We start from the raw sequence: 16453 nt of genomic DNA, 5'->3' as shown, positions 1-16453 counted from the left end.
AGGTTCTTCTGGGAGTTTTGTTTTCTCTGGAGAAGCTGGTCCCTCATGGGCGACTTCATCTTCTGTCTCTGCAATGGAGACTGAGAGAATTCTGGTCTCAGCCCTATCAAGGGTTCCTGTGTCTCTAGAAGTGAGAGAAGACCTTTGTTGGTGGTTGGACAACTGGAATTTTTCAATTTCTCATGGAAGGTAGGGAAAAGTTTTCACAATTTTTTTCTTTCACCATATGCATTTGCATACCTTCCTCTTTCCGTTGATGTATTTTTTTGTAAATTTGCCGACCTCAAAGTTTTGCTGGCATTGGGTGTTGCATATAGATTTATTACCCCGCTCCTAAGGGTTAAGCTTGGGTATGTCCACGACAGGTTTCAACCTCCCATAACCTTTGAAACTAGGAATAACCTGTTGTAAAAACCTGGCCAAGTAGCAGGTACCTATTTCCTCTACAGCTGCCTTCTCTAACAGAGAAGAGACAAATTGACTCAAGAACTTCTCTTGTCTGCGTTGCCTTTGTATGACCAAAAGGCTATGGGGTAATTTGATAGAGGTGAACTCCTGAAAGGAATGCAATAACCTTCCAAAAGTACTTTCGCTGCCCAGCATCTACCCCTAAGCATTCCCACACTTAAGTAAAGAGGCCTAATCTGCCCCCTACAGGTACCTGAGGGCTCAAAGAGCTATTCTTTGGATTCTTGTTATAAAAGGTGGAGATAAACTTACCTTCCCTTGCAGAACAGGATTTGGAACTTTGCTGGTGAAAGGATACTTTTCTCCTTCCAGCACTTGAAAAGGAAGACCTAGTTAAAGGAGGTAGCATTACCTAAAGGACCTTTAAGGGGGCCAGCCGGAACCCCTATATATGGTGGTATAGGGCGAAAAATGCAAAGTCATGAAAAAATTCATGGAGCTTCATATGGCAATTGAGAATACGTATACGAAATATTTCGTCAAAATTCCTCTTACTTTCGTAGTTACAGGGTAATTAGTAAACATAACTCAATAAGCCCAAAACATTCATCCGTACAAGAAAATGCAATATTTCTTCTGTTATCATAAATTTTGATAATTATTGGCAAAGAAATTGTGAGAAATGGCATCTGTAGAGATTCTGTGGCTCGCAGAAGCGTCTGAAACGAGTATCTGGTTCAATCATGAATCAGTTGGACCATAGACGTCAAGTAGATTACACGTTCGAGTTTCACCTCGTGACATTCGCTTGCTTTTACGTATGTTTATGTATGTTTCGGCAAGAAGTTCATCATGCCAATGAGGAAAAGACAAGGAAAACATCTCGCTAACATACAGACGAAGAAAAATCGCTCAAGTATTATTACAGAATATCATAATATACGCGTAGTTAGTGAAGAGAGAGGGGAGGGTTGCCTAGTAACCGCCCCCTTCTTGCCTGACAGCACACGTCACACTGTGCCCAAGGTTACGATCTTTGAGCAAAGAGATCTTCATTTATGATAAATAACATAGTTTTGGTTTTTTAATACCCAAAATGGAATATGAAATTCATAATAATCATGATTTATTAAATTGTCATTGTAAAAAGAGAGTACACCTTCGAGTTTCACCTTTGACATTCTCTTGCATTTAAGTTTGTTTATCTTTGTTTTGGCAAGAATGTCATCATGCCAAAGAGGAAAATACAAGAAAAACATCTCGCTAACATACAGAAGAAAATTCGCTGTAATAAGGAGTTAGTGAAGGGGAGAGAGGGGGTTACGTAGGAAGGAGTACCCCATCTTGCCTCAAGCAGTGCCCCAGGCTACGATATATGAGCAAAGGATCATCATTTATGATTAAATTATGATAAATAAAATAGTTTTGGTTTATTAATACACAAAAAAGAAATATACATTCATAATAATCATTATTTATTAACATTGTCTTTATAGAAATACGAAGGAAAACTTTGAACGCCCGTATCACAAAACTATACTTATTGACCTTCAAAATCTATCTCCTCACTTAGTTTTGAAGCTATAACATTGGAATTTGGTATATAAGTCAGAAAGACATTACAGAACAATCAAATAGAGCCCTTTTTTCCAATTTTTGTTTCGTCTTTTTTTTATAAATTTTGTTCTCGTGATTTATAAGGTTTATTTTTTTACCATATTGAAAAATTCATATCTAGCAAAAAAATGACTTTTAGAAAAAAAAACTCTCCATTTGATTGGAGGTCGACATCAGGTCTATATATGGTAGTAATCCCAGGTCTTAATATTAAATATCAAGGGAGGAGATAGAATTTGAAAAATGGTTATTTTCGGGATAAATTGCCCTGGCGTCACAAAACCGAAGGTCAGAGGCGAAAATCATATGCGGTTTGGAGATGTCCCAAGTCACCTTATTAAGTAGTATGAATGTCAAAGTCCTGTCGTTAAAAAACGGCATTAGCCGGCCGGCCCCCTTAAAAGAAGAAGAGGAAGATGCAGGAGACTTCCCTTTAGAAGCTTTGGGACTGATGGATAAAAGACCTATTCTCTGTCTCCTCAGTCTCTGAGGCTATAGATGCAGACAGTATATTGTCAATAATCTTCCCATAAGGAAGGTAAGCTTCCTAAGGGGGGAGACAGAAGGAGCCAGCAGAGAACAAAGCTGCTCTCTTCTGTGAATTTAAAGTTGCTCACAACATGGATTAGCTCCTCTATCACATCTACTCAACACATAGTGAATAACCATTATAAAAGGAAGCTTACCTGATCTGTCCTGCTAGGAGGGGGTTAATTGCATAAAGCCAGTCATGAACTTCCTTGTCACCTAGAGTTTGTAGAAGGAAGCCTCTCTGTTTGGTTACCACACTGTGAAAAAAATTAATTTTAAGCGACATTCTGAAGTAAACTTTTAACATAACAATAATGTTTTACATATTACTATCCATCATCATCATTATCATTCATACTTTGGTAATTGAAGGACACTGATTAGTGGAAATATATGAAAAATATGAATATGCATTGACGAGGGTTTGGACCAGATGGGGATTCAGGCAGAAAAAGCTAACTATAGAAGAGAATGGAAAAATTTTTTCACCACTAATCATGTAAATGGAAAACACAATACAGAAGTGTGAATGATGATGGATATTGTTTACTAGGCTAGTCACCTATATCCATGGGATTCCAAACAGTTCAAACTTTCCCCAAGTAACAATGAAACAAGATTGTGTACTTTTAAAATAGTTAAAAAATATTGTAATGAAAGCACCCAGTTAAAATGCTTGTCTCTAGATATAGTATGAAGGGTCTGTCCTTTAATAAATAGTAATTATATCCTATTTGATAATTGCATATCCAAAATGTATTATAGTAACTGGATAAATTGAACAGTATGACAGTTCTGACAAAGTCTGGTATGAAAATGTTGACAAAGTCTAGATGATTTGTGTACAAGACCTTTATTTGCTGGTGGCATAAATTTGGCATTCACAGAAAAAAAGAAAAAAATTGAATCTTCTAGCTTAGGTCTTGAGTTACAGCATGCTAGAAGTGTTACCAATAATTTTGTAAGAGATTTTCTTACAGAACTAATGATTGCCATGAACCTACTGTGGGTTTAATATTATAATTGGTGATTATGAGTTTCACGAATCATTGAAATCTGCTGTTTATTCACTGTAATTTACCCTAACAATACTACTGAATAGTTTTTGGGAATTTTTTTCTTAATGCTTAATAAAAGTTTATGGACAAATTTTGCATTTTTATCTTAACTCTCAATTTCTTTAATGCTTAAGTGAGCTTAAGATCCAGTATCATTGATACCATATTCAAATAATTTATGGGAAAAAGTATTTGATCTAGATAAGAAAATTTTAAAGTAATGAAGTGTAATTTTAAAGTACTTATACTGAACATTTAGAATCACAGAAAATCTCAAGAGCAGGTGAGACAGGAAACAATTTTGCTGCAAAGGCAAGCAATATTAGACAGTGAAAGTTATTTGATGATACTGTAACAATCTCAAACCAGCAAAAGATTTGGAAACAGTACATTTTGTAGTGAAGAGTGAATGACTTCAGTTTTATAAATCTTTTTACTTGATTAGTTGTCTAAATCATGATTAAAATATCATTTTTTCCTATAAGAATGCATACTTCTCTTGAGGAATTATCCCTTAAACTGTTCAAATTACAATATCTTTATTAAGCAAAGGTTTAAACACTCAAAGCATTACATATCTAGTCACTACACAGCAAGGAAAGTTATAGTGTCACGGTACTATTTATAATATTTATGATGTCAGGGCTTAGAATGGGTCTGTATGCTCATTACTAATTTTTTATTCATGATGGTGTGGTCAAGATGCCAGAGCTCATGGCCATCACCTAAGTACCTTTGAATAAGCTGAATTTTGCTTGAACAAAAATTTATCCAGTGCTTCAGCTATAGATTGAAAGCCTTTAATTTGTCTAGAATTATTGCAGATTGAGAATTATTACTGTTTTAAAGGGCCTCAAATAACAATCTTCATGAGAATTATTACAGTTTTAAAGGGCCTCAAATTGCAATCTTCATCTTTGAAATTTAAAATTTCCATAATTCAAATCACGGCAAAATTTAACTTAATAAATAGCATATGTATTAATATTAAACTAAAACCTTCCTATCAATGTAAAGAGTAAAGACATTCTCAACTAAATTATATATGTAATGTTTTCAGTTATCGAACCCTACACAGAAGACAATGACTCTTCTATGTACCATGAATGTACTACTACTTCAATTCAATAAAATACTCTTAAAGTCTCTCATAAATTTTGATATTTTCTGCAGAATATTCTTTTGAAAATTAAAAGGCAGAATCATGATTAACAAGGCTGACACTCATACGAAGTAAGCCTGGTATTCTGGCTATTTAGTCAGCACAAGTAAAATATTATGTCACAACAGGCTTATTCTCTATAGTATTATAAGTGGTGTCACTTAATATCCTATACTTGATAGAACATATTCTGGAAGTTAAGGAATGTACTATATCTATATTTAAAAAACTACAGGAACATACCTGAAAGAATTAGGTATTCGCACCATAGCCTGTTGGTCCTCTGAGTACTCTATTTGAGCAGTAGCCAGATTAATCAGGCCCCGTTCCACTGGATCACGCTCATCTCGGAAAATGAATACGTACGGCCTACGCACAACCTTGTAAATAGAGAATTATGGCTGGTGAACATGTTATACACTTCATGAAATGATTATACACTTAATTTCATATTCTGGTATAAATGACAAAAAAGTGCTACATAAGGTACAGTACATATATCAAATTCCAGAAATGCTCTCCATAATAGCTTAACCAGACATCAAGTGTGCTACAGTATGAGAGTACTTTTTGTACAAATACATTACATATTTTAGTATTACAAAAACCTGCATTAATAAAATACTAAATTTTAGTAAGGCAATATTTTATTTTAGTAATATTGCAGTATAATACAGCATTATGCTGTATGATCATACAAATTTCTTGAAATAGAAAAAAATATATACGTGTATATATATATTTTTCAGGAACCTTGTCACCCAAAATTAAAATTGCTGTCCCCTCATTTTGGCTTTGCCTACATTATAATATGTAGGTGTATTCATGGTATTAAACTCACAGAGGCAACAACAGACAAAGATAAACATTATAAAAAATACAATATATATATATATATAGATATATATATATATATATATATATATATATATATATATATATATATATATATACGTATATATATATATATATATATATATATATATACAGGCAGTCCCCGGGTTACGACGGTCTCGGCTTACGACGTTCCAAAGTTACGACGCTTTTCAATTATATTCATCAGAAATTATTTCCAGGGTTACGACGCATGTTCCAGGGTTACGACGCATGCTCCAGAGTTACGACGCCTACAAACGCTGATCTGGCAGATGAAATATGACACCAAAAGTTTTTTTTGATGAAAAATACAATAAGAATCAGTTTACATAGTTTTGAATGCACCCAAAGCATTAAAAGTAAGGTTTTCTTAGGATTTTTGATGATGTTCCAGCTTACAACGATTTTCGGCTTACAACGCGTCTCAAGAACGGAACCCCCGTCGTAACCCGGGGACTGCCTGTATATATATATATATTACTCAAAGCCTCAATTTAGGGCTCATTTTGAGCCAAACAATATCTCTGGCACATCAGTCCTCTGACAGATGACAGGTTAGTACACTAGCCCTAAGCATCCACTCATGGATCCTAGGTAACTAGTGGCTAACTGCCACACTTCTAATATGATATGAACAATTACCTGTAAGAAAAGGAGGAGGAAGCTGATTTTAAGTATGGATTTGCATTAATTTTTTATTAAGATTTTCCATTACAAATCCATTACTGTACTTTTAATCTCAATAAAATACCAACTTCAGAAAAAAAAGAAAAAAGATGCTAAAATTTAAGACTTGGTTTATTGGTGGATGCATTTGGGATCGAGGTTAAGGTGCCAAAGCTGTAAATAGGCACAGGTGTTTTACAATATGCAGATTGCAAGTCTAAAAGGGTAATTCCAATAAAGTTTTTTAAGGACACCGTGACAAGAATGAGAGAGGACTACTCATACAGTGATGAGAATGAGAATAAAAAAAAGCAAGGTCCCTTTTGCTCTGTAACTACTGCCAGTCTGCTATATAAATCTATAACTTCAGAACTAAATCTGTATGGTAACAATTTGAAAACATTGCTGGGAAAATACAAAGACCTGCCGTTAAAACTAAGTCAACATCAAGACTCCACTTATAAAATAAAGCACAGACAGCTCTAACCTAATGAACACATGCCTTCACCTGTGCTGTCTTGCCTTCTGTTACACTTTTCTATGTCTTCATCTTCAGGATAACATGCCTGAGACACAAGGATATAATGTTAATTTTCACCTCCTTTGAATGTCATGTTGAAAGGAATAATCAGCCAAGGATAAAAGTCCATGACGTTTGGCATGAATACAGTTAGGAAATGGCAAATGTAGATCAGTCCTGGCTACCTGGAGTTGGCTACCATGATGTCAGTTGTTGCAAAGCAGAGCCCTTGAAAATTCTAATTACTGGAATGAGCTATCTTGCTGAAGACTGCATGAAATAGACTGGCTAATTTCAAAGGATCAAATGTCAGAACAAAGAACATCTTCAGGATTGTTTGATAAGGCTCTTCAAAACTAAGGAGAGAGCCCCTCTAAAATGCCCTATTTTCTTGGAGACACCTGGTCAAAATATTGACATATCCTTGTATTTTATAGTTATAGTTCAGGAGATGAATCCTATCCATATGGAACAAGCTCACATGGACCACTGAATTGAAATTCAGGCTTCCAAAGAACATGGTGCTCATTAGGAAGTAAGAGAAGGGAAAAGGAAATACAGAAAGAAGAGATCTCACTCAATAAAAGAGAAAATAAATGAATAAATATATAAAAATGTAGTAAAATGGAAGGAGAAGAGCATTTGGGTAGTCATGCATTGCATCTTCACTTGAACTTTTTAAGTTCCAATAGAAAAACATCCTCATGTATGGCATCCTTTCTTACCAGAAGAGGGAATTCCTCATGGTAGTGTCACCCTCTTTGCTATTACCATTAATGATATATGTATTAGAAAATATACCATCACCAGTAAAAGGCTCTTTATTTGTAGATGATTTAGCCTCTGTACTTCACAGGATATGAAGCAGTTTCTACTAGCAGGTTCATGTAAAGAGCCATCAATAAAGTAAGCAAGTGAGCTAATGAGCAAGGATTTCGAATTTTCGAATAAAAAACTGTTGCTGTTCAGTTCCGCAGGCACCAAACCAAGGAAACATTCCAACTCTTACCTTAAAACAGAATTATTTTACCTAACTCAACTAAAGTAAAATTTTAAGGAATGGTCTTTGATGAAGAGCTCACTTGGAATAATCATACTGACCAATTAAATGGGAAAGTGACAAGATTACTAAATATTTTAAAAGCACGTAGTATCTAATTTTAATTGGGGGGCTGAAAAGAATCGTTGTTAAGGTTTTACAATGCAGTACGTTTATCTAAGTAAGACTATGGCTGCCAAGTATACTCATCTGGACATTGTGCATAATATGGGGCTAAGGATCTGCACTGGAGCTTTTAGAATTCCACCCACTGAAAGTATGAAAGTATCTATGTAGACTCCCATCAGCTACCACTGGACCTAAGGAGGCATGAGCTAGGACTGAGATACACCATGCAGCTGAAAAGCACTAGGGAGACTCCTTCTTTTGAGATCTTGAAACAGTGTGATTCATGTCTTTTTAGATTTAGTAGATCTTCAACACCATTTCAAATCAGACAGCTGGGTGAACTGGAGGATGATGATAAAAAATCAAAAAAGGTCCTACAAGTTAAACATCCTGCAATCCCTTCTTGGTTTATTCCACCAATAAATGTATGCACTAAAGAGATAGAGAAGAAAGGTCGCCTGAAAGAAGTCAGAAACAAGTTTTTGGAGTATGATGAGAGGCATATAAATGACAAGAAAATCTTTACTGATGGATCAAAATCAGAAGATCGGGTGGGCTGTACAGTGATGTATGATAGGGAATCATATATAAAAGTTACTAGACTCATCATCCATATTCACTGCTGAAGCAACAGCCATAGTTAATGTTTTAAATCTTGCATCTAATAAGAAATTTAAATCCACAGTTATAGATAGTGACTCAAGGAGTGTTTTAGAGCCCTAAAGAGAAGTTTAACCCTACCCATCCCTTAATTCAAAAAGCTGATAGTGAAGCAGAAGATGCTGCAAGATGTGATTTCTTAATGGGGTGCCACATTTGGATATGCATCCATTTATTAGAAGATACATCCGTAAGAAATGGCAACAAAGATGGACTTCCCCATTTTATCCACAAATAGGATGTACACAAATATTAGAAAAAGTACTGATTTTTTTAGTTCGGGTTTTAATTGCACCAGAAGATGCGTGATCATCCTAATACAGCTTGGGATTGGCCATACCCACTTCACCCATAGTTATAATGTAGAGGGAGCCAGTGCCCCAGTTTGCACTCACTGTGATGATCAGCTGTCCATTGAGCACATGCTGGTACACTATCCTAGATTTAATCACCTTAGGGTAAAGTACTTAATAGCTGGTAAGACTATTTTCAAATTTTAAATTTTAGATGAACTAATCACAAGTCAGCCTTGTAGCCCCTCGCCAGAATAAACAGAAAGAAATTCTCAGTGGAGAAAAATCCTTTTGATGACACCAACCACAGCAGCAGAAGGCTCATCCTGTATACAGCTGTCGAAGATCCTTTGAAGTAGCCTTACATCTGAGTTGCTTCTCTTCAAAAAAGATCTCTTGCTCAAAAGAGATACTGGACAGACTCCAGAGATGAAGAGTTAAAGATACTACTGACTGGTGGTATCTCTCCACACGAGACTGGCGGAGAAGGCTGTGCTATGGGGGAATATCTCTTGGCCACTCAGCTTGGGGCCACAAGGAGCTACGAGCTACTAAGGTCATTCTAAGACTCTGCAGCATAACAATAGGAGTTCTTCTTCATTCGCCCCCTTTTGATCTGCTCCTGTTCTCGGACGCCTCCTGTGAAGGTTGGGAAACTCATCTCAAAGAGCACCTGGCCTCTGTGGCATGGAGCACACAGGACAAACAACACATTAGCATGTTGGAGTTGAAGGCAGCTTTCCTGGGTCTTCAGGAGTTTCAAGAAAGGGTGGTGGGTCACTCGTTCATTCAACCTCCTAGAATGTTCCCAGTATGCAGAGGGGAATCCTCCTCCCCAGCAAACAGATCTGGGACCATGAACAGTAGGCCTCTAGCTTCCTGTTGAACCATGTAGCGAAGAGGTCCAACATGGGTCTTCTCCCAGTAGACAGAGGAGAGAATAGGATAACCCAAGGGGATGTCCTAAGAAAATATGCTCTATGCAGAAAGATTCCAAATATCCTGCTGTTAACTTGTGCAGTGTCAAAGTAATTGCACTCTAGACAAGAGGAGATGTCCTCGCGCTGCCAAAGGAACGTGCATATCCAACAGAGGAGATACCCTATGAAGTGATCTATATACGTTCAGTATGCTATTCATCAGCCTACGCTTTGAGTCACGGCCACTGACTGGAAGGCGAACGACAAATGTAGGACGTCTTATGAGAACGAAACAAGAACACCTTGGTTTCTTGGAAACTGGAGAAAGGCTACTCTGTCTCTCAATCACGAAAAGCCAAAGGAGCATGTCCGCTATGAGTATCACAACCGTTACTTGAAACATGTCCTTGAATGTGAACAACATGTGAGGAAATCTTGGATCTAGCAGGGGAACGAGACTTAAAACAAGAAGCATCTCTTGAAGGTAAATGAGAGACTTCAGAGAGGTAGAAGGGCAATGATCATCTCCACAGGAACACATCCGCGTACATGAAGGGTACACACACCCGTGAGAGAAAGACGACGACATATCTCTTGGGGAAACACGTCTGTGTAAGTCTGGAACTAAGGTCACTAAGCCACAAAAGAGAGAGAGCGTCGAGGTGACAACACCTATGCTGGATGCACATCCCCAAATGTCCAGGATCTCTCACATGAAGAAAACTGCATCAACTCTGGCTGGGACATTGCAGAATCTCCGTAGTACTTAAAACTAGAGTTCCAAAGAAAAGCAAGTAAGAAGCATCCTTGAGTCTTGGATTTCGATGAAATCAATGAACTTGGGACGAGCTATGAAGCCATGAACACAACAAAGTGTCCAAAGAAACTAAGGGAGACGATACTAGTTCAGGAAAATCCCAGAACTAATATCAGGGACTCCGGATACCTCTCAAACTTGCTGAATCCAGGGAAATCATGCACCTGGAGCTCTGAGATGCAGGATCTTGAAGAGAAGCACATGACACAAAACCAACCCCAGCTTGTAGAAGAGGGAGAGCACCGAAGAAGGTGAAGATGATGATAGGGTTTTCCTTTGACTCCCACAGCAACTGGAGGGCCTCACCAGCACATGTACATGTGAAGAAAAGCAAAGAATTTATAAAGAAATTCCAACACCTAAGGTAGCAAAAGACGGGTAACACTTCTCTTAAAATGCAGAGTCAATCGAAACTATGTCGTCAAGAACTGGTCATGATGCCACAAACCCATCCGTGATGTCACACAGCAGACTACTGTTACAAAAGAGAAAATATTGTGTGTAAGAGCAGATTAATCGCATTCAAACAAAACTGTAATGATAAGTTTATTTCATATGTCTCAAAGGAGAACCATGGTGAACATCATCAGATGACAAAACATCAGAGGGAGACAAAGCCACATTGGAGAAGTCCTTATTAAGATTAGTACCTCTGCATGAGGACATAAACTTCACAAGCCACCTTGTCTGCAACACGAACCTGTAACGTCTTGAACATCCCAAACCACACAAAATCTCAAAGAATAAGACATTACCACGTTCCCAGAAATTGTTATAAGATATTGAAAATAAAAAAATTTAAATGCCTTAACATAAATGTTTCAATATATTCCAAAACAATATTTCAAACTGCAAGTTTTTAAGAAAGGAACAGGAAGTAGCTGGCCCCTATTTCCCTAAAGGGGCAATATGTATTCCTCCTGAGAGAGATGGAGCAGTATTATCCATAAAACAGACAATGATGAAGCAGTAGGATTAGGCCTGAAAGCACAACTACTGCAAGTTGCATTTGTCCCAGAGGAAGTGTGAACACAGGAATCCTGGAAGGCCAGGATAAATGCGTTGATGCTCACAAGACTCTTAGGCTGGATAGGAAAAAATATGAGAACAGCAGTGCAGGTTTAGTCTTAGGAAAAAAAACTGGTTTGGGAGGAGGGGAGCAAAGTGAATGTCTGATCTCCAAGGCGGTTGATTTTGTTTGTTTGTATAGTGTTTTTACGTTGCATGGAACCAGTGGTTATTCAGCCACAGGACCAACAGCTTTACGTGACTTCCAAACCACGTCAAGAGTGAACTTCTATCACCAGAAATACTCATCTCTTACCCCTCAATGGAATGCCCGAGAATTGAACTCATGACTGCCGAGGTGGCACGCCAACACCATATGTACCAACCACACCACTGAGGCGTTCCCAAGGCAGTTGAAGAAAGATTGATGTGTCGCTAAATTTAAGCGTGGTCTCTGACGTGCTTCCACCTCAACTCATATCAGATGCCAGATACCTCAGATTCCTTGCATTTACAGTATTTAATTGTTCTTAACCAGTTTCCAGCTGGCACCAGAAGATTTATCCTACTGTTAAGACAGAAGGTTTGTTCTGCATATGAACAAGCAACTTAAATAAAAATAATCTCTCTCTCTCTCTCTCTCTCTCTCTCTCTCTCTCTCTTCTCTCTCTCTCTCTCTCTTCAAATCCATTATGGATAGAATGACCTCTTTCCTAAGATTTATGTAATCATAAATTAAAATATATTATAAAGAAAGAAAGAAAACAAATTTGTCTATACATATATACCTATAACTGAAAAGTTAGTGCATGTAACTTTTCTGCACACAACTTTTAACAAGGGAAAATCTGCTTAATTTTTTTAGTAAATACTTGTACCTATAACTAAAAGTTAGTGCATGTTAATTTTCTGCATACAACTTTTACCAAGAAAAAAGTTACACAATTTATATGGTAAAGACTTGTAACACTTGTCTCCTTAAATCATAAAATGACAGAAAATTATTCATTATGCAATACTTAACATTTAATTACCAATTACAGTTTATATTTTAATGTCATTATTTGCACTGCTAGTATTTTTATAGAAATTTTTATGATCTGCGAGATCTGTCTTGCAAGTTTTTTTCTCTCTCAAAAATCACAAGCCATTAGGAGATGCCCCTGATCAATTTTATTGTTACTGTTTTATAAAAGACTGTACATCCATCTGTGAATGTAAGGTATTCACTGTTTTTGAGAATTTGTCATCCTCCTAAATTTGACCCGGTAACATTGTCTTTGTACTGTACATACACGAGAAACTTTCACAAGAGCGAAAGCTACCAAAAGGCCTTTGAAGGAGTATTTTGTATGTCTGTATGCTGATTCTATTTCAGATACTATACTGTATTGCAAAGTTGATCTAAAATTAAGTCACTGCTATAAAGTTTTTCTTTAATTTCCTTAATTCAACACATTCACTAACCAGTTAAAAAAGGGATTAGTACTCCACTATAAATGGTTATGTACGTATTTAATCCTATATACTTTTCATAAAATTGTTTGTTACTGTGTATAATGGCATCTCACTCAAATGCATTAAATTATTCCAAAAACTGAATACTAGTTACATCCAGCAAAATAGTACTTACAACCCATCTTTTAATCCATGAGTTAGTACGGTCATCCAAAACATTGAGGTAGCCTTTGCGACTAACTACAGGAGAAATTCGAATTTCTTCTACTTCTGGTATAAACAGTGGCATTGGTCGGCGTTCTACCAAAGGCGAAGATCCCTGTGAATCACCAGGACTGGCAAGCGGAGATTCTGCTGGTACAACTGCTGAACCACCAAGGGGAATGTGGAGATCTGGTACAGGTGCTCTAGGCCTCTCTGGAGAAGCCAATCTGAGACCACAAAAAACAAACAAAGCATTAAGACCAGAAAAATAGACATAAATACAGAACTACTAATTTCAAAAGAATATTAGGTGCCCAACAACGTAGCAACTAGCCAGTAAGAAACTCCTATAATTTAAATTCAAAGGGTGTTTGATTGCACACATCTGACTTCCAGGAGCTTCACAAGCTCTAATCTTATGTGCTCAGTAGTTATGATTATTAAAAGCACGGCCACCATAGAGTTTTCTAATTTTCAATTATTCTAGAAGTTCTTTAGAAGCTCTTCAAATATGTAACTGTAACTTGGCAAGTGTTGATGTAAACAGCTGGAAGCTATAGCATAGATCTTGTGTGCACTGTATCAAAATGTTAAGTTTACTGGGAAACTATCTCAATTTCGGACATTTTGCTTCTAACATTTTTATAACATTAGGGACACCTGTTTTTGGACTAATTCTATGTTTTATTGAATTCTTGTGTGTGTGTGTGTAAATGTGCACTCACAGTGTGTGCTAAGTAAATTCAAGGTAGGACTAAGATTTTGCATATGCTAACATAAGCTAACAGCAGCACATTTTCATCACACATTTGGCTATTTGCAAGAATAAGTGAGCTTGCTATTTCATCAGCTGTTATACATGCTACTAAATACCAAATGACATGATTTTGATGATGGTGCATTTTTAAAATATTCTCTTCATATAAGATCAATCAGCTTTAAGTATTTTGTAATGTTATTGTTTGCTTTTTTTGTGTGGAACATTGTATTACATTGTCAAATCCCAATGTACAGAAGACTTGAAAATAGATATATAGAATTTGGGCCATAGGCCAAGTTCTGGGATTTAGAAGGTCAGCACTTAAAGGGAAACAGAGAATATGAACGGAGGTAGTACAGTTAAAGTAATGAAAAAGGTTGCCGCTGTGGGCTGAAGGGATGCTGCAAAAACCCTCGAGTCATGCCTATGTGCACCACGTGAGGTGCACTGATGGCATTACTCAAGGGTCTTTGCAGCATCCCTTCAGCACCTAGCTGCAACCTTCTTCATTACTTTTACTGTACTACCTCTGTTCCTAATGTCAGTTTCCCTAAGTTTTGCCTATAGGGAGAAGACTTGATAAGCTGTACTTAATAAAAACAGAACATTTTGTAATCATCACACACATACTATATATATAAAGTACTTCCTACTCATTTCAACAAAATTTAAAAATCAGAATATAATACACTTACTCTGTAGAGGTGGTGGAAGAGCAAGAGGAGGTGACTGATGTTGTGAGAGCATCAGGTTCATCATTGGGCGTCTGTGCAGGTGTTTCTTGTTTATTATGTAGCTGTATAGAGCGACCCTACAGAAGTAAATAAAACATGAGGATACTGATATTTTTTAAACAAAATATTTTCTTTTGCACTAATTGTCTACATACTATATTTATCTACTTATTACCCAAATACATATATACAGATAAAGGTCTTCATTTACAAAAGCAATCATGGAATTCCTTATTTTTATTAAACAGCTACCTGCATGAGTCTTGCAAATTTGAGAGTGACAGCCCTTTCTGCTTCACTCATGGTGTCTGAATCTGTTGGCGCTGAATCTCGGGAAGAACAGCGCGTTAACACCGCCTGGGGATTGCATCCAGCCTTGGCTGCTTGATTAGCCACCTCCTGCGTAAAAGGATGGTGGGTGAAAAGATGCTGGAGAAGGAAGAAATTTTAAATTCAGCTTTTACAGATTTCTGCAAGATTACAGGAAGAAAGAACTTATTGTATAAAGAACGAGAGGCAGTAAGTGATGAATGATGTAGAAAAGCATGTGCATTTTTAAAAAGAAAAAAGGAAAAAAGAAAAAGTGCAAAACTGCTTAACCCTTTTAATGGAAAAAAGAAAAAGTGCAGAACTGCTTAACCCTTTTACGTAATGTCAAGTGAAAAACTGCCATATAAGCATAAAATAAGAAAATTTCTAGTGCTTCGCCAAAAAGTTCTTTGACATTGTAACAGTCTGAAAAAGAGTGCCCTTTTACTCTGAAAAAATGGAGTAACAGGAAAACAAATTGCTCATTTTATGTAAATGGGTGATAATCTTCAATTGACTCTGCATTTGCATTTATATGAAAATCTGTCACTAAAAATATTCTGCAAAACTAATTAAACCTTCACTTTCAAAATCACTTCCCTTAACTGCAGCTGTAATTACACAATTTTTAAATGGGAATACTACAACCTGAGTTGCATAATTACCTTCATACAAGAAAATCACATTATAAACCCTGCTTTTTTATTTAGTTACATACTGTATTTGCCGGTGTATAAGACGCACCTCTATTTTACTACAATATTTTGTGGGAAGAAGCAATTTTAGCATGTTTCATGTACATTTATTGAAAAATATTTTATAATGTTACCGCAAAAGGCCACCAGGCCAGAACTATGATTTTGTTTACATCCACTCATTGCAAGTGGGTGACAAGTTAACTGATGACGTATTGGAAGCAATTTTTTGTAAGTTTGTGATAACAGACTGATAATTCAGATTGTTTTCAATGTCTTATTATTAGTAACACAATTTACTGTTACAGTAAGTCTTGTTTTGCAATGTTTTATTATTAACAACATTTTTATTGCCTACCCAGTATGCTTGCCATCACCTATGACAATCGATCTCCCATCTGTAATACAGCCACATTGGATGCAGGGCAGTTTTTTGGCACATTTAAAAATATAAAAAAAACATGTGTCTAATATGCCAGCAAATATGGTAAACACTGCAATGGCAGCTACCTCTTAATGTTCTAACCTGAGTAACACTCATCCTGAAGTGAGTTTCCTCATATTTGAATAATTTCAACAATCCAATAAA

At 36.6% G+C, this 16453-nt stretch overlaps 1 protein-coding gene across 1 annotated transcript in view; it reads right to left on the bottom strand.

The window, feature by feature from the left end:
* Nucleotides 1–16453, bottom strand: part of LOC135219597 (kinesin-like protein unc-104) — a 298157-nt gene that overhangs the window by 14347 nt on the left and 267357 nt on the right. Inside the window, 5 exon segments of the mRNA XM_064256487.1 lie at nt 2712–2813; nt 5020–5156; nt 13338–13593; nt 14822–14937; nt 15113–15289. Coding sequence (XP_064112557.1) covers nt 2712–2813; nt 5020–5156; nt 13338–13593; nt 14822–14937; nt 15113–15289 — 788 coding nt within the window.

Source organism: Macrobrachium nipponense, chromosome 1, assembly GCF_015104395.2.
Source record: "Macrobrachium nipponense isolate FS-2020 chromosome 1, ASM1510439v2, whole genome shotgun sequence".
In the NCBI taxonomy this organism is placed as follows: Eukaryota; Metazoa; Arthropoda; class Malacostraca; order Decapoda; family Palaemonidae; genus Macrobrachium; species Macrobrachium nipponense.
The sequence above is the reverse complement of the archived record's forward strand: the minus strand, read 5'-3'. Positions and strand labels throughout refer to the sequence as shown.